The sequence below is a fragment of the Oncorhynchus tshawytscha genome, linkage group LG04 (genome assembly GCF_018296145.1).
Source record: "Oncorhynchus tshawytscha isolate Ot180627B linkage group LG04, Otsh_v2.0, whole genome shotgun sequence".
NCBI classification, from domain to species: domain Eukaryota; kingdom Metazoa; phylum Chordata; class Actinopteri; order Salmoniformes; family Salmonidae; genus Oncorhynchus; species Oncorhynchus tshawytscha.
The window spans coordinates 38,923,585-38,948,386 of NC_056432.1; the positions used below are offsets into that span (position 1 = coordinate 38,923,585).

Sequence of the window (24,802 nt, forward strand, 5' to 3'; positions counted from 1 at the left end):
TGAAGCTCGAATAGATAGGGCCCGATGTGCTGTTTTAACCCAAAAGGTTTTCTTTAATGTTGACATCTATAGTTAATTATGTTTGGGACTGTGTGGAATGAGAGTAATTTATCGTGTCATAAAACATCTTGAAGCGACGCAAACGTGACTATTTCAATCTTTATTTTGGTGTAATGAAAATGTGAATGCTGTTTGGCTTCTGTCAAAATGTAAAATTCTTGGAAATCTACAGTTGTAAAATATTATCTTGTTGGTCTATATGAGGAGAATGTGCACTGTAGTGCTCTTGTGTCAAATCTTTTTTGAATAAAAATGTCTATGACATTCTTTCTCATTTGGAAACGTCCTCCTTTGCCAAATGTCTATTTACCCCTCTTAGTGTTCTTAGACTGGTGTGACTAGGTAAAGGAGGCATACTCCGGTTATGTATGGATAAAAATATATATTTTTAACGTTGGTAATTAATACTGTAAACTAAGTAATTACCTCTTTTAGCCAAGGACGGGAGGTGACGATGACTGGTGTTTCTGTTAACAGTAGATCATCTGGCATCCAGTAGATGATCAGGTGAAAGGGACACCTTCCAGTCCACTCAAACTCTGTAAATGTATAGAAAAGGCAGGTCCTTGCCATCTACAGTATTTGCATACAGTCTATTCATTATTCATTGTTCTGGCATTTACTTGTTGTAACTTAAAACATTTTGACGCTGTGTATAGTGGGGCGGGCTCTACTGTCTGTCAGGTAGTACACTTAGGTGTCAGTCTGCTAACCGCATTGTTCCCTTTTTGACTCTTTTTTTGACTCTTATGCCACCAGGCTCCAGCCCTTACCTTTCAACACCCAGAAGGTTCAGTGTCACACCAATGGTACACAGGTATTATATCTGCTGTTTTAACTGAGGGAACATTGTGGATTACTTTTGATCACTTTGTAAGGTACTGTGTCCTCTTCAGTGATTTAAAAAATATATATATATTTTATATATATATATATATAAATATAGATATTTACTGTAGAATTTACTGAGATGTTTAAAAGTTATGTTATTTAAAATCAGCACAATTATTTAGATTTGAAGTAGATGAAAAATATCTTATTGTACAAAGTATATCTGGACTTTAAAAGAACTGCAACAAGCTCTGAAAATGTGTAATTGTTAGTCATTGCTCTGTAATGGTAAATCCTGCAATGAATAGGAAGTCTCAATGGCAATTTAAATGTTAAATGAAATAGAAAATGTGCTTGGAAAAATACTTTGCATAGGAGTGGGGCTATAACATGTTTGGATCGGTCAGGCACCATGCTCATTGTTGTCATACCAAACAGTGCTGTCTTGTCAACACTTCAACCATCAGACATGAGGAGTAGTCATGGTCACTTGAATCAACTGCTTTTCTACTCTAAAGCGGGATTAGACATTTTGTATCCTGTTTCATTTATTTGCACCGAAGAAAATAAGTGATAAACAACAATAATATAGATAAAACATTTTTTTAAAGGCATGCAGGTGTGGTTGGAAGCCCACGGGATTATATAAAAACCAAACTACAAAAAAAAACAATATACAATACATAAGAACAAAAATGTAAAAAAAAAGCTTTAAAACAGATACCAAAACCCACTAATCATAAATGTACAAATGAACCGATCAGCAATCACAAAAAAAAGTTTGTTTTTTTTAAATGTGTGTGAGAGAGTTGGGCTATATGGAGGAGATTACTGAGTAGTTTGGTTCATCAGGCTGACCCCCAGTGTTCGGTTGAAGTTATTGAGGAATGATGAGGTTTTGGCAATGTGAAGATAAGAATTCCAGAGTATGGTACCTATGTATCTGATAGAGAATTGACTATGTGAGGTGCGGCAGTGTGGAGGATGAAGGTTATCACAAGACTGTGTTATATAGATGGATTTCAAAATAAACTTGGAAGAATCCTTTGAGTGGTTTAGGTCAACTGTCTGGGAGGTATGAGTATTTGTCTTTTAAAATTCATAATTGGCGTACATTAACGTCATCAAGTTATTGAGGGAGCTAAGGACCCTGGGACTGAACATCTCCCTCTGCAACTGGATCCTGGACTTCCTGACGGGCCGCCCCCCAGGTGGTAAGGGTAGGCAACAACACATCTGCCACGCTAATCCTTAACACTGGGGCCCCTCAGGGGCGTGTGCTTAGTCCCCTCCTGTAGTCCCTATTCACCCATGACTGCGTGGCCAAGCACGACTCCAACACCATCATTAGGTTTGTTAACGACACAACAGTATGCCGGATCACCAACAACGATGAGACAGAATATAGGGGGGAGGTCAGAGACCAGGCAAAGTGGTCCCAGGACAACAACCTGCACCATCGAGAGCATCCTAACCAGCTGCATCACCGCCTGGTATGGCAACTGCTCGGCATCTGACCGTAAAGGCACTACAGAGGCTAGTGCGTACAGCCCAGTACATCACTGGGGCCAAGCTTTCTGACATCCAGGCGGTGTCCAAAGTCATAGACTGTTCTCTCTGCTACCGCACGGCAAGCGGTACCAGAGCACCAAGTCTAGGACCAAAAGGCTTCTTAACAGCTTCTACCCCCAAGCCATAAGACTGCTGAACAACTAATCAAATGGCCACCTGGACTATTTACATTAACCCCCCTCCCCCCTTTGTTGTTACACTGCTTCTACTCTCTGTTTATTATCTATGCATAGTCACTATACAAATTACTTCGACTAACCTGTACATTGACTCGGTACCGGTACCCCCTGTATATAGCCTTGTTATTGTTATGTACATTTATTGTGTTACATTTTGATTGATTAGATATTTTACTTATTTTACTTTAAATATTTTATTAACTCTCTTTCTTGTACTGCATTGTTGGTTAAGGGCTTGTAAGTAAGCGTTTCACAGTACGCTTGTACATGTGACAAATATGACTTGATTTACATAGACAAGATGTTGAGTATCTTAAACAAAGGCTGCAGATGGAGCTAAGTAATTAGAGGTGGCTAGTCTTGCAAATGTATTTTGTATGAGTACTTTGTAGGTAGGAGTTATATGTACTGGCCCAGACAATATTACAGTAAATGAGATATGGGTCAATTAAGCTGTAGTGTAGAGTTAGGAAGCGAGCCTTATGAACCAAACCACTAATCTTTCTTATGATACCAACAGATTATCACTTTGCGGCAGAATTTTTTAATATGATCTTTCCAGGATATTTTTTTATCAATTAGAACTCCAAAGAATCTAGTGTTCCATTTCATTCCCATCAGCTGAGATTCTGGCTCTTTTTTTACAATACTTATTATTCTTACTATTGAATACAATAAAGTTGGATATTTTAAAGTTGAAAGGTAATTTTTTGTCCTGAAACATTCAGAAAATGTGGCTATACCAGAGTTGGCTTCATTAATTAGTGAATCAAAATTTGTGTGTGATAAAATCAAATTGGTTTCAGCAAAGCGAATGGGAAGTACGGTAGAAGTCACAGCAGCAAGGTAATTGATATAGATTTGGAATAACAAAGGTTAAATTATTGAACCCTGTGGGACGCCACAGGATATCTTGGCCCTGGTAGATGCATAGCCGTTTGCCTAAACAAATTGTTCTCTATCATAAACATAACGATATAACCAATTATATGTATATTCATGAAAACGATAATAATGCAAATTTAATGAAAGTAATATTTCATGATCAATCCTGTCAAACGCTTTGGATACATTTAAAAAGATGCCAAGAATGTATCTGATTCAGAGGGGTTGGGTTAAATGTGGAAGACACATTTCAGTTGAATGCATTCAGTTGTACAACTGACTACAACTGACTATCCCCCTTTCCTTTTCCTTTCATTGTTGTTAAGGGCTGTAAATATTTTATCCACAAGTTGCAAAAGAGCCATATCTGTGGAGTAGTTTTTGCAAAACTATATTGGTGCTCATATAGAATGCTGTTGATTTAAATGTTTCAACATTCTCTTATACACCATGTTTTTCTATGATTTTAGAAAAACATGGTAGTATAGATATTGGGCGATAATTTGTCAGAGATTTTGGATCCCCAGATTTATAAACCTTTGGCAATTTTTAAATCTGTCGGAACAGTACCAGTTTGCATAGATTTGGTGAAGGTATACACTGATTTCACCAAAGAGGCACCAATCTCATCATGACTTGCAGCTGATATCTTTAAGTTACCAATTACTTTTACACCTCCATTACCCCAGGAGGATCAAATTGAAGCAGAGAAGGGAAATGTAATCCAAGGGATTTCCATCAATTTTAAATGTTCTTTGATGGAGGAACCCACATTCACAAAAAGGTTATTAAATTCACATGAAATAACATCAGGATCACTGTAGGTCTTATTTCCAACAATACATTGAGATGGGATAGTTGTAGATGCCTTTTTCTTATTCAACAGTTAATTAATAATTTTCCAAGTAGAATTTATATTATTTAAGGATTCTTGGTATTTGTTAGTAAAATATATTTTTGGGATATCTGAAGTAGGTGAGTAAATTTGTCATTATACTTTTAGTAATTTGCAGAAATCAAAGGAGAGGGATTTGTGAGAAACCTTTTCTACAATTTTTTTTTTTTTAATGAGAATTCTTTGAGACCGGATGTAAACCAATGTTTCCAGAACCTTTCTGCTCCTTTCTTATGTGGTTTAACTAAGGAAAAGCCTGAACAAATAATATAACAAATATTGTGGTTAAACTCAAATATACAAATTGATTAATAAAAAAGATGTTTTGATAAAAAATGTTAAAAAAGGTATAATCTGTGTAAACAATATCATAAATAGGACTGGTGGAGTTATGTCACACATGCAGCTAACAAAAATATATGTAAATGTAAATTGAGGCAAGTGGAAGGGGGGAAAAGTAAGGAACTTGTATGTTGGCCGTGCATTAAAGACCAAAATTGGTTAAAGAAAATTGTGATAAATAAAAGTATATTCCAGTTTCATATACGGACCAAAGAATTGACAGCTGTGCTATATAGATTGAAAAATAGTTTCGATGTACCAATGGCACATGGTTTATGAACTGATATGCAAAATGACGACAGATTCAAAATCTATAATTTTTCAATTTAAATTATTATACAACATTTTTGCAACCAAAAGAATGTTTTATATATGGGGGATACAACCTTCCCAGCTCTGCAGATTTTGCTGCGAAGAGACAGAGTGATTAGATTAGATTATTTATTTAGGTATTGTCCACATGTAGCTTGTTCTTGGTCACAGGTCCAGAAATGGCTGAAGAATTTCAATATTTACATGGAGCTAACGCTGCAGATCGCAATAGTGGGTGAAAAGACATAGTCAATCGATCAATAATTCAAATAATACTTTTAGCAAAAATGTTTATCTTTAATTTATATCTGTAGAAACTATGAGAATAGAAAGGTTCGGAACTTTTGTGAAGCATCACAGCACAAAATATATGGCAAATAGAAATCCAAAATGGATTATGTTGAGACAGATGGGAGGAGTTGAATGGAGCTGAAGGATGGGATTAATAAGATAACAAATGTAAAATGATCTGTGTCTGTGAAATATATGTAGGTTCAGAACTTTTGTGAAACAGCACAGTTAAAGATATATGGCAAATAGAAGAAAAGAAGGGCAGAGGAAGGACTAAAAACAAACCAAATATAACTATTGTAAAATACATTGTGTCTGTCAAATGTATATAGTGTGTATAAGCCTTAGTGTTGTTGTTCATTAGTTTACTCCAATTAGGGGAAGGGTTGTTGGGTTAGCGGAAAATAATAAAGGAAAATATATATATTTTTTAAATATATGTGTGTGTACATACAGTGGGGAGAACAAGTATTTGATACACTGCCGATTTTGCAGGTTTTCCTACTTACAAAGCATGTAGAGGTCTGTAATTTTTTATCATAGGTACACTTCAACTGTGAGAGACGGAATCTGAAACAAAAATCCATAAAATCACATTGTATGATTTTAAGGAATTAATTTGCATTTTATTGCATGACATAAGTATTTGATCACCTACCAACCCGTAACAATTCCGTCTCTCACAGACCTGTTAGTTTTTCTTTAAGAAGCCCTCCTGTTCTCCACTCATTACCTGTATTAACTGCAACTGTTTGAACTCGTTACCTGTATAAAAGACACCTGTCCACACACTCAATCAAACAGACTCTAACCTCTCCACAATGGCTAAGACCAGCGAGCTGTGTAAGGACATCAGGGATAAAATTGTAGACCTGCACAAGGCTGGGATGGGCTACAGGACAATAGGCAAGCAGCTTGGTGAGAAGGCAACAACTGTTGGTGCAATTATTAGAACATGGAAGAAGTTCAAGATGACGGTCAATCACCCTCGGTCTGGGGCTCCATGCAAGATCTCACCTCGTGGGGCATCAATGATCATGAGGAAGGTGAGGGATCAGCCCAGAACTACACGGCAGGACCAGGTCAATGACCTGAAGAGAGCTGGGACCACAGTGTCAAAGAAAACCATTAGTAACACATTATGCCGTCATGGATTAAAATCATGCAGCGTACGCAAGGTCCCCCTGTTCAAGCCAGCGCATGTCCAGGCCTGTCTGAAGTTTGCCAATGACCATCTGGATGATCCAGAGGAGGAATGGGAGAAGGTCATGTGGTCTGATGAGACAAAAATAGAGCATTTTGGTCTAAACTCCACTCGCCGTGTTTGGAGGAATTCATGGAGGTGGAAACATCATTCTTTGGGGATGCTTTTCTGCAAAGGGGACAGGACGACTGCACCGTATTGAGGGGAGGATAGATGGGGCCATGTATCGCGAGATCTTGGCCAACAACCTCCTTCCCTCGGTAAGAGTATTGAAGATGGGTCGTGGCTGGGTCTTCCAGCATGACAACGACTCGAAACACACAGCCAGGGCAACTAAGGAGTGGCTCCGTAAGAAGCATCTCAAGGTCCTGGAGTGGCCTAGCCAGTCTCCAGACCTGAACCCAATAGAAAATCTTTGGAGGGAGCTGAAAGTCCGTATTGCCCAGCAACAGCCCTGGTCTGTCCGTATGGAGGAGTGGGCCAAAATCCCTACTGCAGTGTGTGCAAACCTGGTTAAGAACTACAGGAAACGTATGATCTCTGTAATTGCAAACAAAGGTGTTTCTGTACCAAATATTAAGTTCTGCTTTTCTGATGTATCAAATACTTATGTCATGCAATAAAATGCTAATTAATTACTTAACCATACAATGTGATTTTCTGGATTTTTGTTTTAGATTCCGTCTCTCACAGTTGAAGTGTACCTATAATAAAAATTACAGACCTCTACATACTTTGTAAGTAGGCAAACCTACAAAATCGGCAGTGTATCAAATACTTGTTCTCCCCGCTGTATATACAGTACCAGTCAAAAGTTTGGACACACCTACTCATTCCAGGGGTTTTCTTTATTTTTTAAACTATTTTCTACATTGTAGAATAGTAGTGAAGACACCAAAACTATGAAATAACACATATAGCATCATGTAGTAACCAAAAAAGTGTTCTGCGGTCAAACTGATCCCATACCATCTCAATTGGGTTGAGGTCGAGTGATTGTGGAGGCCAGGTCATCTGATGTAGCACTCCTTCATCACTCTCCTTCTTGGTCAAATAGCCCTCACACAGCCTGGAGGTGTGATGGGTCATTGTCCTGTTGAAAAAATATATATAGTCCCGCAAAGCGCAAGCCAGATGGGATGGCGTATTGCTGCAGAATGTTGTGGTAACCATGCTGGTTAAGTGTGCCTTGAATTCTAAATAAATCACCAACAGTGTCACCAGTAAAGCACCATCACACCTCCTCCTTCATGCTTCACTGTGGGACTCCAAATTTGGACTCCAACCAAAGGACACATTTTCACCGGTCTAATGTCCATTGGTTGTGTTTCTTGGCCAAGCAAGTCTCTTCTTCTTATTGGTGTCGTTAAGTAGTGGTATCTTTGCAGCATTTCGACCATGAAAGCTTGATTCACGCAGTCTCCTCTGAACAGTTGATGTCGAGATGTGGCTGTCACCTGAACTCTGAAGCATTTATTTGGGCTGCAATTTCTGAGGCTGGTCTCTATCTATCTCTAATGAACTTATCCTCTGCAGCAGAGGTAACTCTGGGTCTTCCTTTCCTGTGGCAGTCCTCATGAGAGCCAGGTTAATCATACCGCTTGATGGTTTTTGCAACTGCACTTGAAGAAACTTTCGAAAGTCTTTAAATTTTCCGGATTGACTGACATTCATGTCTTAAAGTAATGATGGACTGTCATTTCTCTTTGCTTATTTGAGCTGTTCTTGTCATAATATGGACTTGGTCTTTTACCAAATAGGGCTATCTTCTGTATGCCAACCCCTACCTTGTCACAACACAACTGATTACCTTAAACGCATTAAGAAGGAAAGAAATTCCACAAATTGACTTTTAACAAGGTACATTTGTTAATTGAAATGCTTTCCTGGTGACTACCTCATGAATCTGGTTGAGAGAATGCCAAACCTGTCATCAAGGCAAAGGGTGGCTACTTTGAAGAATCTCAAAACTCAAATATATTTTAATTTGTTCACTTTTTTGGTTAATACATGATTCTATACGTGTTATTTCATAGTTTTAAAGTCTTCGCTATTATTCTACAATGTAGGAAATAAGAAAAGCCCAAACTTTTGACTGGTACTGTATATATTTAAAAACAAATATATATATAAAAGGGACTGGAAATTATGCAGACAATTACATTGATGGAAGCTACAATCTATCTGCAATATTAAAGCTGATATACTAACCCCCCCCAGTGGTGAAATACAGAGTTGGAAGATGTGAGAAAAGTCTGGTAAGCAGACTCTACATCGGCCTGATTACAAACATTTTCTCATGAAATATTATTAATCAACTTAAAGCGCTTACAATTACTTTAGTTAAATATTCTACATGTAATGCTACCAATCATTCCCATCTGTTTATTTCAAGCTGCCAATGAGAAGTGGACAATTGGGAAGTGTTCAGAAAATGTCAGTATAAAGTATACCTGTATAAAGTATACCACATCATTCAAAGACTTTATACAAATAGTATCAATAAGGATGACAGATGTACTGGTCTCACTTGTGGGCTTATAGATGAGGGGATACAGATATCTGGAGTCTAAAGTATTCAAAAAGTCAGATGTCAGTGAGTGCTTCTCAATTTTAAATACATTTATGTTGTAATAACCAAATAGAAAACACATTTTTATCTTCATTATGAATCAAATCCAAGGTTGATGTAAGGATAACAATGAAACTACTAATGTCAGAATCGGGTTGCCGATAGAGGCATCCAATTACCACTTTTTTTTTTTACCTATCTGACTCCGCTATCTGACTCCGCTATGACTCCGCTCCTTGCCTGTTCAACATTTCCTCATCTCCCACCCATTCTAATGTGACTATCCCCGATGCTTCTCCCTCTTTTTCCCCTGCCCCGCTACAAAGTTTCTCCCTGCAAGCAGGTGCTAAAGCAGCTGCTTAAACTTGACCCCCAAAAAACATCTGGATCAGATGGTTTAGATTCTTCTTTAAGTTTGCTGCCCCTTAAATCGCCAAGCCTATCTCCAACCTTTTTAACCTGTCTTTCCTTTCTGGGGAGGTTCCCATTGCTTGGAAGGCAGCCAGCTCCTTTATTTAAAGGGGGAGATCGAGCTGATCCTAACTGTTATAGGCCTATTTCTATTTTGCTCTGTGGTTAGAGGATTGGGCTAGTAACCGAAAGGTTGCAAGTTCGAATCCTCCAGCTGACAAGGTACAAATCTGTCGTTCTGCCCCTGAACAAGGCAGTTAACCCACTGTTCCTGGGCCGTCATTGAAAATAAGAATTTGTTCTTAACTGACTTGCCTAGTTAAATAAAGGTTAAATAAAAAATAAAAAGTGTTGGAAAAACGTGTCAATAATCAACTGACTGGCTTTCTTGATGTCTATAATATTCTCTTGGGTATGCAATCTGGTTTCTGCTCAGGTTATGGATGTGTCACTGCAACCTTAAAGGTCCTCAATGATGTCACCATTGACCTTGATTCTAAGCAATATTGTGCTGCTAATTTCATTGACTTGGCCAAAGCTTTTGATAGGGTAGACCATTCCATTCTTGTGAGCCAGCTAAGGAGTATTGGTGTCTCTGAGGGGTCTTTGGCCTGGTTTGCTAACTACCTCTCTCAAAGAGTGCAGTGTATAAAGTTAGAAACTCTGCTGTCTCAGCCAGTGCCTGTCACCAAGGGAGTACCCAAAGGCTCAATCCTAGGCCCCGTGCTCTTCTCAATTTACATCAACATAGCTCAGGCAGTAGGAAGCTCTCTCATCCATTTATATGCAGATGATACAGCCTTATACTCAGCTGGCCCCTCCCCGGGTGTTGTGTTACATGCTCTACAACAAAGCTTTCTTAGTGTCCAACAAGCTTTCTCTACCCTTAACCTTGTCCTGAACACCTCCAAAACAAAGGTCATGTGGTTTGGTAAGAAGAATGCCCCTCTTCCCACAGGTGTTATTACTACCTCTGATAGTTTAGAGCTTGACGTAGTCACGTCATACAAGAACTTGGGAGTATGGCTAGATGATGCACTGTCTTTCTCTCAGCACATATCATAGCTGCAAGCTAAAGTTAAATCTAGACTTGTTTTCCTCTATCGTAATCGCTCCTCTTTCACCCCAGCTGCCAAACTAACCCTGATTCAGATTACCATTCTACCCATGCTAGATTACAGAGACATAATTTATAGATCGACAGGTAAGGGTGCTCTCGAGCAGCTAGATGTTCTTTGTCATTCGGCCATCAGATTTGCCACCAATGCTCCTTATAGGACACATCAATGCACTCTATAATCCTCTGTAAACTGATCGTCTTTGTATACCTGTCGCAAGACCAACAGGTTGATGCTTATTTATAAAACCCTCTTAGGCCTCACTCCCCCCTATCTGAGATATCTACTGCAGCCCTCATCCTCCACATACAACACCCGTTCTGCCAGTCACATTCTGTTAAAGGTCCCCAAAGCACACACATCCTTGGGTCGCTCCTCTTTTCAGTTCGCTGCAGCTAGCGACTGGAACGAGTTGCAACAAACACTGAAACTGGACAGTTTTATCTCAATCTCTTCCTTCATAGACTCAATCATGGACACACTTACTGACTGCTGTGGCTGCTTTGTGTGATGTATTGTTGTCTCTACCTTCTTAACCTTTGTGCTGTTGTCTGTGCCCTATAATGTTTGTACCATGTTTTGGGCTGCCACTATGTTGTGTTGCTACCACTATGATGTGTTGCTACCATGTTGTTGTTATGTTTTGCTACCATGCTGTGTTGTCATGTGTTGCTTGCTGCCTTGCTGTGTTGTTGTTTTAGGTCTATCTTTATGTAGTGTTGTTTCTCTTGTAGTGATATGTGTTTTGTCTTATATTTATTTTATATTTTTAGTCCCAGGCCCCCGTCCCCCGCAGGAGGTCTTTTGCATTTTGGTAGGCCGTCATTAGAAATAAGAATGTGTTCTTAACTGACTTGTCTAGTTAAATGAAGGTTAAATATAGTTCATGCCTTACATGTCCAATACAACCATACATTTGTGTTAGTTTTGTTAGTTCGGGTGCACTTCCTATGGAATGCATATTGACAAAGTCCACATAACACCACTGAAGACCTCAGAGGGGTATGACATTTAGAGCAATGTGTTTTGTTTGGGTCATGTGGTTAGGTGAAACACATGAACAAAGTAGAGTAAATATGGGTGTGGTGTGTATGCGTGTGTGTCAAATCAGTGGACTATAGCTGAGTCACATGGGGGGGGTTGGGCCATTCATCGGGGAAGAAATTCCCATTCATATGTGCCCTCTCCATCTCGATGAGTTTATGGCCCAGTTTGAGTTGATCTGCCAGGAGTTTATTGGCCTTGAATTCTGTGTCATGCCAAGCTTCAGTCTTTATGTTCTCAATTCCATCAATTAAAATGTTATTGAGCCTCGATTGATTTTCGAGTTAGTCTTCTTTGAAAGAGTGCTTGTCAGGTGTTTCGTTTGGAAAACGGTGAAATCCTCAGACATGGTTTTGAATGCGGTCTGGCTGGTGACATTCGCACCCTTTAGCTCCTCCCCCATCCTGTTATCAATCAAATGGACGGTAAGCACTAACGGTTCAACATGATATTGATTCGGTGTTTTTCTTCAGGTCGATGGGATCATCACCATAAGGAAATATGAATCGTCCCTGTGTGAACTGCTTGAAAGGTTTTGTCACCTTCCTCAACTTCATCTGCTGGGTAGGTTATCATGGTCTCTATGGTCTTTAAAACGTGGTAACATCTGTAATATCAAACTCAGCCTGTAGAGGGGATGAAAGCATAAACATCACTTTATTCAAGATACTTTCTTTATTCCGATACTATACTGTCACCAAAACAAAAGATTTTCCTAAGTTATTTAAACATTTTCATGTCAACAATTTGAGAGATCTACTGGATCATGTATTCCCCTTTTTGACCCCAAAGTAAGCCTTTTACACTTGTGTCTTCCAAGTTGTGTGGTGCCTTCATCGTGGGTTTTGGAGAGTTCCAGATGATGCACTCTAGATTTGGCTCCCTCATCACATCCTTCTGGCCCATATACCCTGCCAACACCCTGATAGTCACGGGTACCATTGTGACGTGTGTATGTTTCCTGGGAATCATGGGGGCCCTGATGGAAAACCGCTGTATGCTCATCACTGTGAGTCTGCACACATATTCTTTCTTTCTTTCTTTTATTAGGTCATTTGTCAGGGACCATGCACAGTAAGTCTGTGTCCCAAATGGCACTCTATAGCCCCCGGTCAAAAGTGCTGCACTCTAAAGGTGCCATTTGGGACGCGCCCATGGTCTATGAGTAACCCGGGATCCGTTGTAATTGCAGTTTTTCATCCTGCTGTTTATCTTGATGCTGGTGGAGCTGGCCATGGCCTGTGTGTTTCTGGTGTACGAGAGGGAGGTAAGAAACATCTAAAAGGGTTCTCTGCTGTCCGTATGACTTCTATTGACTAAATAAAGGTAATGGTGATAGTAGAAGTCATGTAAACATGTGACCTGTTTGCAATACAGATTGACAATTTCTTTGAGAAAGACCTGATGCGTAGCTTGGAGACATACAAGAATTCTACGTCAGAGGGGAACTTAACCATTAAAGAGGACTTTGATGTGGTCCAGCATATTGTGAGTATTCAGTAGGTATAACGGTAAATTCATACATATCGCACTGTATACATAATACAAGCTGTACCTAGACCTCAATAACATTCCAATACATTTCTCCATTCTGCTTGCCTGGACAATGTTGTTACAGGGTGGTAACCCAGTGGGTTTGCTGTGTTTAGTTCAGGTGCTGTGGGGTCCACGGCGTGGCAGACTGGGAGGGCAACGTGCCCCTCTCCTGTTGTACCAAAAACCCCTGTAACATCATCCCCCAACCTAACTGGCAGGAGGTGTGCTTGTTTCTCTGTCAACATCCCAAAAGGTACCCTATTCACTATATAGTGCACTGCTTTTGACCAGAGCCCTATGGGCCCTGGACATGTGTAGTGCACTATAAAAGGGAATAGGGTGTCATTTTGGATGCAGATTTTCATCTTTAAAAAAATAAAATAAAAAAGAAGTATCAAAAACAGCCACAGCAATATGACCTCTGTCTCTTTCAGGGCTGCCATATGAAGCTCAGGAACTGGTTTGCGAGGAACTTTCTAAGCACTGGAGCAGGTGTTGTCTCCCTTTTCATTCTACAGGTACAGGAAATCACCTTCTACGTCTTTTCTAAATTGGGTCAATGTGATTACCAGCATAGGAATATACAGTGGGGCAAAAAAGTATTGTCAGCCACCAATTGTGCAAGTTCTCCCACTTAAAAAGATAAGAGAGGCCTGAATTTATTTGCAAATTATGGTGGAAAATAAGTATTTGGTCAATAACAAAAGTTTATCTCAATACTTTGTTATATAACCTTTGTTGGCAATGACAGAGGTCAAACGTTTTCTGTAAGCCTTCACAAGGTTTTCACACACTGTTGCTGGTATTTTGGCCCATTCCTCCATGCAGATCTCCTCTAGAGCAGTGATGTTTTGGGGCTGTTGCTGGGCAACACGGACTTTCAACTCCCTCCAAAGATTTTGTATGGGGTTGAGATCTGGAGACTGGCTAGGCCACTCCAGGACCTTGAAATGCTTCTTACGAAGCCACTCCTTCGTTGCCTGGGCGGTGTGTTTGGGATCATTGTCATGCTGAAAGACCCAGCCACGTTTCATCTTCAATGCCCTTGCTGATGGAAGGAGGTTTTCACTCAAAATCTCACGATACATGGCCCCATTCATTCTTTCCTTTACACGGATCAGTCGTCCTGGTCCCTTTGCAGAAAAACAGCCCCAAAGCATGATGTTTCCACCCCCATGCTTCACAGTAGGTATGGTGTTCTTTGGATGCAACTCAGCATTCTTTGTCCTCCAAACACGACGAGTTGAGTTTTTACCAAAAAGTTCTATTTTGGTTTCATCTGACCATATGACATTCTCCCAATCTTCTTCTGGATCCTCCAAATGCTCTCTAGCAAACTTCAGACGGTCCTGGACATGTACTGGCTTAAGCAGGGGGACACGTCTGGCACTGCAGGATTTGAGTCCCTGGCGGCGTAGTGTGTTACTGATGGTAGGCTTTGTTACTTTGGTCCCAGCTCTCTGCAGGTCATTCACTAGGTCCCCCCGTGTGGTTCTGGGATTTTTGCTCACCGTTCTTGTGATCATTTTGACCCCACGGGGTGAGATCTTGTGTGGAGCCCCAGATCGAGGGAGATTATCAGTGGTCTTGTATGTCTTCCATTTCCTAATAATTGCTCCCACAGTTGATTTCTTCAAACCAAGCTGCTTACCTATTGCAGATTCAGTCTTCCCAGCCTGCTGCAGGTCTACAATTTTGTTTCTGGTGTCCTTTGACAGCTCTTTGGTCTTGGCCATAGTGGAGTTTGGAGTGTGACTGTTTTGAGGTTGTGGACAGGTGTCTTTTATACTGATAACAAGTTCAAACAGGTGCCATTAATACAGGCAACGGGTGGAGGACAGAGGAGCCTCTTAAAGAAGAAGTGTCAGGTCTGTGAGAGCCAGAAATCTTGCTTGTTTGTAGGTGACCAAATAGTTATTTTCCACCATAATGGCTGACTAAATACTTTTTTGCCCCACTGTAATTACTATAGAAATACAAGCGGCCATTCTTTTTATGGTTACCACCAGCCTGTTTCCTCTTCCTTAGTCTGTATGTACTTTTGTCTGAGTTAGAATGTGCTGACTATGTATCCAAAACATGTTTTTTGTTCTTGTTTGCAGTTCATTTGCATGTGTTTCACCATCCCCATCTTCTGCCAGTTCAGTCGTAATGGATATGGTTACAAGTGAAAGGAGAACCCATGACTTTCAACTGGCTTATTACGCAATACAGGATCTCATTAACAGGAGACAAAATAACAATAGATTTAATTTATGTAGAGCTTTTTAATACATGAAAATTCTCAAAGATGTATTGATGTCCTATGTGGCTCAGTTGGTAGAGCACGGCCCTCGCAAAGCCAGGATTGTGTGTTTGATTCCCACGGGAGAGCATTGCGAGGCACTCACTGTGAGTCGCTCTGGATAATAGCGTCAGCTAAATGACTAAAATGTAGATGTAATAAGGATATCGTTTTCCTTCACATGTTTAGTTTTTGTTTGATTGTTTATTTAAGCAATAAGGCCTGAGGAGGTGTGATATATGGCAAAGGGCTTTCTATGCAGGACGCAACACGGAGTACCTTATTGCTTTCATTAACTGGTTACCAACGTTAATTAGAACAGTAAAAATAAATGCTTTGTCATACCCGTGGTATATGATCTGATATACAACGGCTGTCAGCCAATCAGCACTCAGGGCTCGAATTCCTTCACCCAGTATATAATTAATCAAAAAGGCATGAGGGGGTGTGATATATGGCCAGTATACCACGGCTAAGGGCTGTTCTTATGCACGACTCAACGCAGAGTAATTATAAACTGGGTGGTTCGAGCCCAGAATGCTGATTGTCTGACAGCTGCGGTATATCAGACTGTATACCACGGGTACATGTATTTTTACTGCTCTAATTACGTTGGTAACCAGTTTATAATAGCGACAAGGCCCCTCGGGGGTTTATATTTGACCTTTCTGAGAGAAGTAATGTTATGAGTAGTAGTACTTAGCATATGACCAAGTATCTAACAAAATAGATTGGCAAGAACAGTTGCTATTGACACTTTTGAGTAATTTGAGCACAGGAGGTTGCTGGCACCTTAATTGAGGACGACGGGCTCATGGTAATGGCTGGAGCGGAATTAGTGGAATGGTATCAAATACATCAAACGCACAGTTTACATGTGTTTGATGCCATTCCATTTGCTCCGTTTCGCCCATTATTATGAGCCGTCCTTCCCTCAGCAGCCTCCTGTGAATTTGCGCTATCGTTCTGTATTTTTGTGTTTTAATTTCATTCTGGATGAATTGCACCTTAGAGACTAATATGTATGTATGTTATTGTGATTGTTTCAAAACCACAGGTAAATTAACATTAATCAACTGGATTCTTGACTGCTCATACCTGTCTATTAAACCATAGATTCGCAATAAAAATGTGGATGTGCATAACACCTTTTTACTCTTAGTGTCAATCTGGATGCATTTGGAAAGTCTTCAGACCCCTTGACCTTTCCCCCCAAAAAATTTACATTACAGCCTTATTCTAAAATAGATTTAAAAAAAAAAAATCCCCTCATCAATCTACACACAATACCCCATAATGACACAGCAAAAACAGGTTTTTAGAAATATCACATTTACATAAGTATTCAGATGCTTTACTCAGTACTTTGACTGAGTAAATAACCTACTTTGACAGCGATTACAGTCTTGAGTCTTCTTGGGTATGACGCTATAAGCTCAGCACACCTGTATTTTTGGAATTTCTCCCATTCTTCTCTGCAGATCCTCTCAAGCTCTGTCAGCTTGGATGGGGAGCGTCACTGCACAGCTATTTTCAGGTCTCTCAAGAGATGTTCGATCGGGTTAAAGTCTGGGCTCTGGCTGGGCCACTCAAGGACATTCAGAGACTTGCTCCAAAGCAACTCATGCATTGTCTTGGCTGTGTGCTTAGGGTTGTTGTCCTGTTGGAAGGTGAACCTTTTCCCGAGTCTGAGGTCCTGAGCGCTCTGGAGCAGGTCTTCATCAAGGATCTCTCTGTACTTTGCTCCGTTCATCTTTCTCTCGATCCTGACTAGTCTCCCAATCCCTACTGCTAAAAAACATCCCCACAGCTTGATGCTGCCACAACCATGCTTCACCGTAGGGATGGTGCCAGGTTTCGTCCAGACGTGACGCTTGGCATTCAGGCCAAAGAGTTCAATATTGGTTTCATCAGACCAGAGAATATTGTTTCTCATAGTCTGAGAGTCTTTAGGTGCCTTTTGGCAAACTCAGAGCGGGCTGTCATGTGCCTTTTACTGAGGAGTGGCTTCCATCTTGCCACTCTACCATAAAGGCCTGATTGATGGGGTGATGCAGAGATGGCTGTCCTTCTGGAAGGTTCTCCCATCTCCACAGAGGAACTCTGGAGCTCTGTCAGAGAGACCATCGGGTTCTTTGTCACCTCCTTGATACAAAGCCTGTCTCCCCCGTTTGCTCAGTTTAGCCGAGTGGCCAGCTCTAGAAAGAGCCTGGGTGGTTCCAAACTGCTTAATTTAAGAATGATGGAGGCCTCTGGGCTCTTGTGGACCTTCAATGCTGCAGAAAATGTTTTGGTACGATTCCCCAAATCTGTGCCTCGACACAATCTGGTCTCAGAGCTCTACGGACAATTCCTTCGAACTCATAGCTTGGTTTTTGCTCTGACATGCACTGTCAACTGTGGGACCTTATGTAGACAGGTATGTGCCTTTCCAAATCATGTCCAATCAATTGAACTTACCACAGGTGGACCCCAATCAAGTTGTAGAAACATCTCAAGGATGATCAATGGAAACAGGATGCACCTGAGCTCAATTTCAAGTCTCAAAGCAGGGTCTGAATACTTATGTACATTTCAGTTTTGTATTTGTTATAGCAAAAATTATAACCTGTTTTCGCTTTGTCATTATGGGGTATTGTGTGTAGATTAATGAGGAAAAAAATAATGTCATCAATTTTAGAATAAGGCTGTAAAGTAACAAAATGTGGAAAGTCAAGGGATCTGAATACTTTCCGAATGCACTGTACATATACTGTATGATTGAAACAACAATGAGTAATCTTTTTCTTCATTAAGTATTTCTGAACATTGTTTTTTTTATGGTAGAAAGCAACAGGCCCAAATTTCCCTCAGCGTAAGGGAGAACAGGGTTCACATCTTTGCTAAATGTGGCAGAGGAGGCTGGTGGGAGAAGCTATAGGAGGATGAGCTCATTGTAATGGCTGGAATGGAATAAATGGAATGGTACCAAACACATAAAGCACATGGAAACAACATTAATTTAATTCCAGCCTTTACAATGAGCACCTCCTCCCAAACCTGCTCGCACCAGCCTCCTCTGGAATGTAGGTAATGCGTAACAGAAGTTGTCATTTTGTCTTTCCCCTCAGTGCTATTTTGAAATGCACGCCCTGCACAAGTTCTCAGTATAGATTTACCATAATATACCCTAGAATAAGGAAGTAGAATGAATTGAGAACAGGAAGTACCAGTACAGCCAAGTCAAAGGTGCAGTACATCCTCTACACAACGGATTGTAAAGGGTATCGGGCTTGATTTAAACTTGTTTCACTATTTCAACTGACAAGGTAAGTACAATGTCTCAATTGTATTCATTTAAATGAGAAGTTATCTTTCATTTCCTGTAAAAGAGTGACGACATTTGATTGTCTTTAGATTGTTATGAGTGGTGTCTAGTCTAATAGACATCAAGGGATAAGAGAAATTGGTCATGTGTATATGAAAAGCACAGGAGGTTGGTGTCACCTTAGTTGGGGAGGAAGGGCTCGTCGTAATGGCTGAAGCGAAACAGTGTCAAATGATGCCATTTCTTTCTTTCCGTTCCAGCCATTATTACGAGCCATCCTCCCCTTAGCCGCCTCCGCTAGATTATTCTCAAACCTATGAGAATAATCTAAAATTAAAAGTTGGGAGTGTTATATATTGAAAACATGTATATTTAATATAAAAACAACATTTCTCCAGTAAAATTATATAACAAGAAAGATGAAGAAGTTTGGGGATTCTTAGGCTGTGTTTCTACAGGCAGCCAAATTCTGATATTTTTTTAACTAATTAGTCTTATGACCAATCAGATCAGCTCTGAAAAAGATTTGATGTTAGAAGATCTCGTGTGATTTGTCAAAAGACCAATTAGTGAAAAAAAGATCATATTTGGGCTGCCTGTGCAAACTCAGCCTTAGAGGTTGTTTGGCTCAGTGAGGTACATTTAAATATGGCTAATAATCACAGACACAGCATGGTGTCAGAGGATAAGTGTAATTTGGGTTAGACACATTGCACAGGTTGGTGGCACCTTAATATGGGAGGACAGGCTTCTGGTAATGGCTGGAGTGGAATTAGTGGAAAGGTATCAAATACAGTACCAGTCAAAAGTTTGGACACACCTACTCATTCAATGGTTTTTCTTTATTTTTTACAATTTTCTACATTGTAGAATAATAGTGAAGACATCACTGTGAAATAGCACATATGGAATCATGTAGTAACCAAAAAAGTGTTAAACAAATCAAAATTTATTTTATATTTGAGATTCTTCAAAGTAGCCGACCTTGGCCCTGAAGACAGCTTTGCACACTCTTGGCATTCTCTCAACCAGTTTCACCTGGAATGCTTTTCCAACAGTCTTGAAGGAGTTCCCACAAATGCTGAGCACTTGTTGGCTGCTTTTCCTTCATGCTGCGGTCCAACTCATCCCAAACCATCTCAATAGGGTTGAGGTCGGGGGATTGTGGAGGCTAGGTCATCTGATGCAGCACTCCATCACTCTCCTTCTTGGTCAACTAGCCCTTACACAGTTTGGAGGTGTGTTGGGTCATTATCCTGTTGAAAAGCAAACGACAGTCCCACTAAGTGCAAACCAGATAGAATGGCGTATTGTTTCAGAATGCTGTTGTAGCCATGCTGGTCAAGTGTGCCTTTAATTCTAAATGAATCACAGACAGTGTCACCAGCAAAGCACACCCACACCATCACACCTCCTCCTCCATGCTTCATGGTAGGAAACACACATGCAGAGATCATCTGTTCACCTACTCTGCGTCTCACAAAGACACAGCGGTTGGAACAAAAAATCTCAAATTTGGACACAGACTAACGGACAGATTTCCACCAGTCTAATGTCCATTGCTTGTCTTTCTTGGCCCAAGCAACTCTCTTCTTATTATTGGTGTCCTTTAGTAGTGATTTCTTTGCAGCAATTCGAAGGCCTGATTCACACAGTCTCCTTTGAACAGTTGATGTTGAAATGCGTCTGTTACTTGAACTCCGAAGCATTTATTTGCGCTGCAATTTCGGAGGCTGGTATCTCTAATGAACGTATCCTCCTCAGCAGAGGTATCTCTGGGTCTTCCTTTCCCGTGGCGGTCCTCATGAGAGCGCTTGATGGTTTGTCTGACTGCACTTGAAGAAACTTTCAAAGTTCTTGACATTTTCTGAATTGACTGACTGTCATGTCTTTAAGTAATGATTGACTGTCGTTTCTCTTTGCTTATTTGAGCTTTTCTTGCAATAATATGGGCTTGGTGTTTTACCAAATAGGGCTATCTTCTGTTTACCACCCCTACCTTGTCACAACACAACTGATTGGCTCAAATGCATTAAGGAGGAAAGAAATTCCACAAATGAACTTTTAACAAGGCACACCTGTTAGTTGACATGCATTCCACTACCTCATGAAGCTGGTTAAGAGAATGCCAAGAGTGTGCAAAGCTGTCATCAAGGCAAAGGGTGGTTACTTTAAAGAATCTAAAACATAAAATATATTTTGATTTGTTTTTGGGTACTGCATGATTCCATGTGTTATTTCATAGTTTTGATGTCTTCACTTTTATTGTACAATGTAGAAAATAGTAAAAATAAAGAAAAACCTTGAATGAGTAGGTGTGTCCAAACTTTTGACTGGTACTGTACATCAAGCACATGGTTTCCATGTGTTTGATTCCATTCCATTAGCTCTGTTCCGGCCACTATTATGAGTCGTCCTCCCCTCAGCAGCCTTCTGTGATTGAGTGGGTGTCAAATTCCACACACATTTCCACTCTGCAGTGGGATGAAACACTTATGTTTGTATACTTTCACTGATTTTTCCTCAAGGAATAAGGACTCTATTCAATCTGTAAAACTGAAGCGTTACAGAGTTTACCATAGAAATCAAAACTGTATTGGTCTAAACATGTTAACTATGATGACACCATTTAAAAATGTTCAGCCGACTCCCATGGGTAAATTTAAAGGAAGTAAACCAGATACAGCAGGCTAATTTCCTCACACTGTGACACTTGATGGCCTTGCTACTCACTCACAAACAGTACCCAGTTCCTTCTAATATCTTCAGATGGAGAGAGAAAAATCTGACTCAGTGATGTTATTACTATTTTTAACAATTGTTGCTGTGTATTTGTGTGGTATATGTTGCTGTTTTCACTGATGGTCTCTGTGTTAAAGACAGGCTTATCATTAATGTATTGGCATAATATGTGTTTATCTGTCTCTTGTTTATTTTGCAGGTCTGGAAGCACTTCTGGGAAATGGCTCAAAATTGCCTCAAGTGTTTGAAATACACCATGTGTATGGTTAACTTCTTGTGCTTTGTACGTATCTCCAACATTCACCTATTAGCCTTCTACTCTTACTTCCTCAATGAGATTGAAACCCATGTTCAGGGTTGGGGAGTAACTGATTACATGCAATCAGTTACATGTAATCTGATTACAAAAAGCATTACAGTAATTGGTCACGTGAAAAGCAAAAATATTGTAATCAGATAAACAGATGACAGTACTTCGTAAAAACTACATGATTACTTCTTGGATTACTTTTAAATTCAGAAAAAATACATTGACACCTTTCTGTTTTCTCAATGACATTCAAGCCAGCATTGAAAAAGGCACAAGTTGAAGTTTGTCCCACCTGAGCGAGTCTGACCACTAGTCAGAGACCACTATGATGACACATGAAATGTGTTTCACGGATACATTTTGTCTTCTTCTAATGCCTCAAGGTTAAGGGGGGGAAGTAATCAAAAACGGTTACAGTTTTGGACAAGTAACGAATTACATTTAGAAAGTTACGTACCCAATGCAACCCTTCCCATGTTCAATATTTCAATTTCCATTTATCCTGTATAAGGTGCATTTTAGGACAGCCACCTCCTGATAAGCCTGACATGTCCTGATGAGACTGCCCTAATATGGACACAATTATGTCATATGACACCATATTCTGTATGATGTATGTTGACGCCATGTTGTTGTGTTTGGGTCAGATGTGTGGAACGGCAGTGTTTGGTTTTGGAGTGTTCCTGATGTTGAACACCAAGGTTTCTGCTCTCATCCCCACCCTGTCCACCTTGAATCTGGCCAACACACTCTTCATCACCGGCATCATCATCACTTGCGTGTCCTTCCTGGGGTTCCTGGGGGCTCTTAAAGAGAACCGCTGCCTCCTCATCACTGTAGGTCTCACATATTTGACATTCGTCAGAGACAGTCTCTTCATTCACTGTCCTTGCTTTAAACTGACAAAAACTCGTAAATAACCTATTTTTAGTGATCAAGGTACAATCATTCATTAAAAGTGCAACGTGATAACATAAGGATTTTCCAGAAGGATGTGTATATACTCCGTTTTTCTTGGTTTGCAGTTTTTCATCCTGCTGTTCATTCTGATGTTGGTGGAACTGACTGTAGCCTGTCTACTGCTGGTATATGAGAAAGAGGTAAGATAAAGCAGGTGCACCATCAGATGTTGGTAGGAGGTTAAGGGGTGAGAGAAAATGAAGTGAAGAGATCATTAATACATTACTAATGAGGACTTATAACAAGAAAATCAGGAGTTGAGGGCCAGGGTTGTGAGGAAAGGTCAAAGACGATAGATGGTGTTTTATGAGACGTTCGTACTGCTAAGAAATGAATATGTGCGCTTAGATTGACAGATTCCTAGAGAAGGATCTAACAGAAAGTCTGATGAAATCCAGGGAGTCAACTAAAGGTGGGAATTCCACAAAAAACACAGACGACTGGGACATCATTCAGGTCACGGTGAGTGTGAATTGAGAAACACTTAAACTTTACAATGAAACTTGGATGACCCCTCTTTCACCCTGCCATAGTTCCGAACAAAATTGAGTGGAAATATGTAGCACATGAAATGACGCTGCTTTTCTCATGCTCAATTCTATTACATTTAGTTCCAGTGCTGTGGGATCCACAACACAAGTGACTGGAAGGACAAAGTGCCTCTGTCCTGCTGCCGAGAGAGCCCATGTGGTCTCAAGACGGCAGTATACTGGGAGGCCGTATGACATCACATATACAATATCCTCTCATGATTAACAAGCCTCAAATGAACTACAATACTGTAGAAAAACATAGCCGATGTCACTCACTAAGGATATTTTCTCTTCATCGCAGGGTTGTTACAATAAGCTGAAGGTGTGGTTTGAGGAGAACTTCCTAGTCACCGGTGTTGGTGTGATTGTGCTCTGCATTATCGAGGTATGATCAGCTTCCCTGCTAGTTAATACAGGGTGTCGGTGATAGGTTTATATTGGCATTCACGTTAAAAAAAAAACGTATTCCAGACCAGAAGCATCTTGTCACCTGGTCCATGGGTTCATCTGGTGAAAAGCAGTGGATTATGTATAGGGACTAGTGTGCCATTTGGTACGCACACCATATTCCTTAGACGCTATTCAAGATGAGTAATGTATAGGCGCGAGGCCTATACACTACTCATCTTGAATAGCGTCTAAGGAATATGGAGTGCGTCCCAAAAGGCACACTAGTCCCTATATAGTGCACTACCTTTCACCAGATGAATAGGGTGCCATTTGGGATGGTGTTGCATAACTATACCATAACACATTCATTTTGTTTTTTCTGTTGGTAGGTCCTGGGCATGTGTTTCTCCATGACTTTGTTCTGTCACATAAGCCGGTCTGGACTCGGCTACAAGTTATGACATTTCTGCTTACATGGTTAGAACCTTTCTGTTCTAACTGAAAACATCTGTCTTCAACTGTTTTACAGAGAATTTCCATATACAGAACTATAAACTTACATTTACAGGCACCTATGAGATTTTATACACTTAAATGAATGTTTGTTTTCTGTAATATGCCATCAGTTCATTTTATGCTGAAAGGCAGGCACTTTATAATGTAAACCCAAATAATGCAATAAACACTGAGCTTTTAAATTAATTTTAACCCCACAAAGATTGACTAAAAGCACTTTTCCCTCTCGATCCGTAACTGTATAAAATTTTTCTGCCATCAGAAGACTTTGAAATGGATTTCCTAAATTTAAATATCTTGGGAGTTAAAAAAACAAAATTCCCATCACCATCTTTCTAACTACACAGTATGACAGCGGCTTGTCAACGTCACATGGTTTCCTGTTACTTTCAACCAGCATGGTGAAACTGAATTTAACCACTTCTTCTTATAGCGTAACTGATGGTTTCACTTCACTAATATAACAACGAAGCAGTCAGTAAAAGGACCCTCCTTTCTGTGAGAAAAC

General features: G+C 40.2%; 2 protein-coding genes across 4 annotated transcripts; both read left to right on the forward strand.

The window, feature by feature from the left end:
* The first annotated feature begins 725 nt into the window (after positions 1-725).
* Positions 726-16,683, forward strand: LOC112248686 (leukocyte surface antigen CD53-like). Of its 3 annotated transcripts, none has more exons than XM_024417924.2 (8): positions 726-877; positions 12,190-12,280; positions 12,537-12,725; positions 12,909-12,983; positions 13,094-13,204; positions 13,366-13,473; positions 13,687-13,770; positions 15,355-16,683. In XM_024417924.2, the coding sequence occupies exons 2-8, from the start codon at positions 12,218-12,220 to the stop codon at positions 15,421-15,423; spliced, it is 699 nt and encodes a 232-aa protein (XP_024273692.1). In that variant the 5' UTR covers positions 726-877; positions 12,190-12,217; the 3' UTR covers positions 15,424-16,683. The 3 variants fall into 3 exon arrangements, with proteins under 3 accessions (XP_024273692.1, XP_024273693.1, XP_024273691.1); XM_024417925.2 differs by having other exon boundaries at positions 728-869; XM_024417923.2 differs by having other exon boundaries at positions 753-938.
* Positions 16,684-18,584: 1,901 nt separating this feature from the next.
* Positions 18,585-24,480, forward strand: LOC112248688 (leukocyte surface antigen CD53-like). The gene is made up of 8 exons (XM_024417928.2): positions 18,585-18,844; positions 21,785-21,868; positions 22,543-22,731; positions 22,921-22,995; positions 23,204-23,317; positions 23,467-23,574; positions 23,690-23,773; positions 24,168-24,480. Exons 2-8 carry the CDS (start codon positions 21,806-21,808, stop codon positions 24,237-24,239), a joined length of 705 nt encoding a protein of 234 aa, XP_024273696.1. The 5' UTR covers positions 18,585-18,844; positions 21,785-21,805; the 3' UTR covers positions 24,240-24,480.
* The last annotated feature ends 322 nt before the right edge of the window (positions 24,481-24,802 follow it).

Coding starts and splice junctions, on each gene's coding strand:
- LOC112248688 (XM_024417928.2), top strand. CDS start 21,806: ATGGCTCAAAATTGCCTCAAGTGTTTGAAATACACCATGTGTATGGTT. Junction 22,732..22,920: donor ACCGCTGCCTCCTCATCACT/GTAGGTCTCACA, acceptor CTTGGTTTGCAG/TTTTTCATCCTGCTGTTCAT. Junction 23,774..24,167: donor TTGTGCTCTGCATTATCGAG/GTATGATCAGCT, acceptor TTCTGTTGGTAG/GTCCTGGGCATGTGTTTCTC.
- LOC112248686 (XM_024417924.2), top strand. CDS start 12,218: ATGAATCGTCCCTGTGTGAACTGCTTGAAAGGTTTTGTCACCTTCCTC. Junction 12,726..12,908: donor ACCGCTGTATGCTCATCACT/GTGAGTCTGCAC, acceptor TTGTAATTGCAG/TTTTTCATCCTGCTGTTTAT. Junction 13,474..13,686: donor CCCAACCTAACTGGCAGGAG/GTGTGCTTGTTT, acceptor TGTCTCTTTCAG/GGCTGCCATATGAAGCTCAG.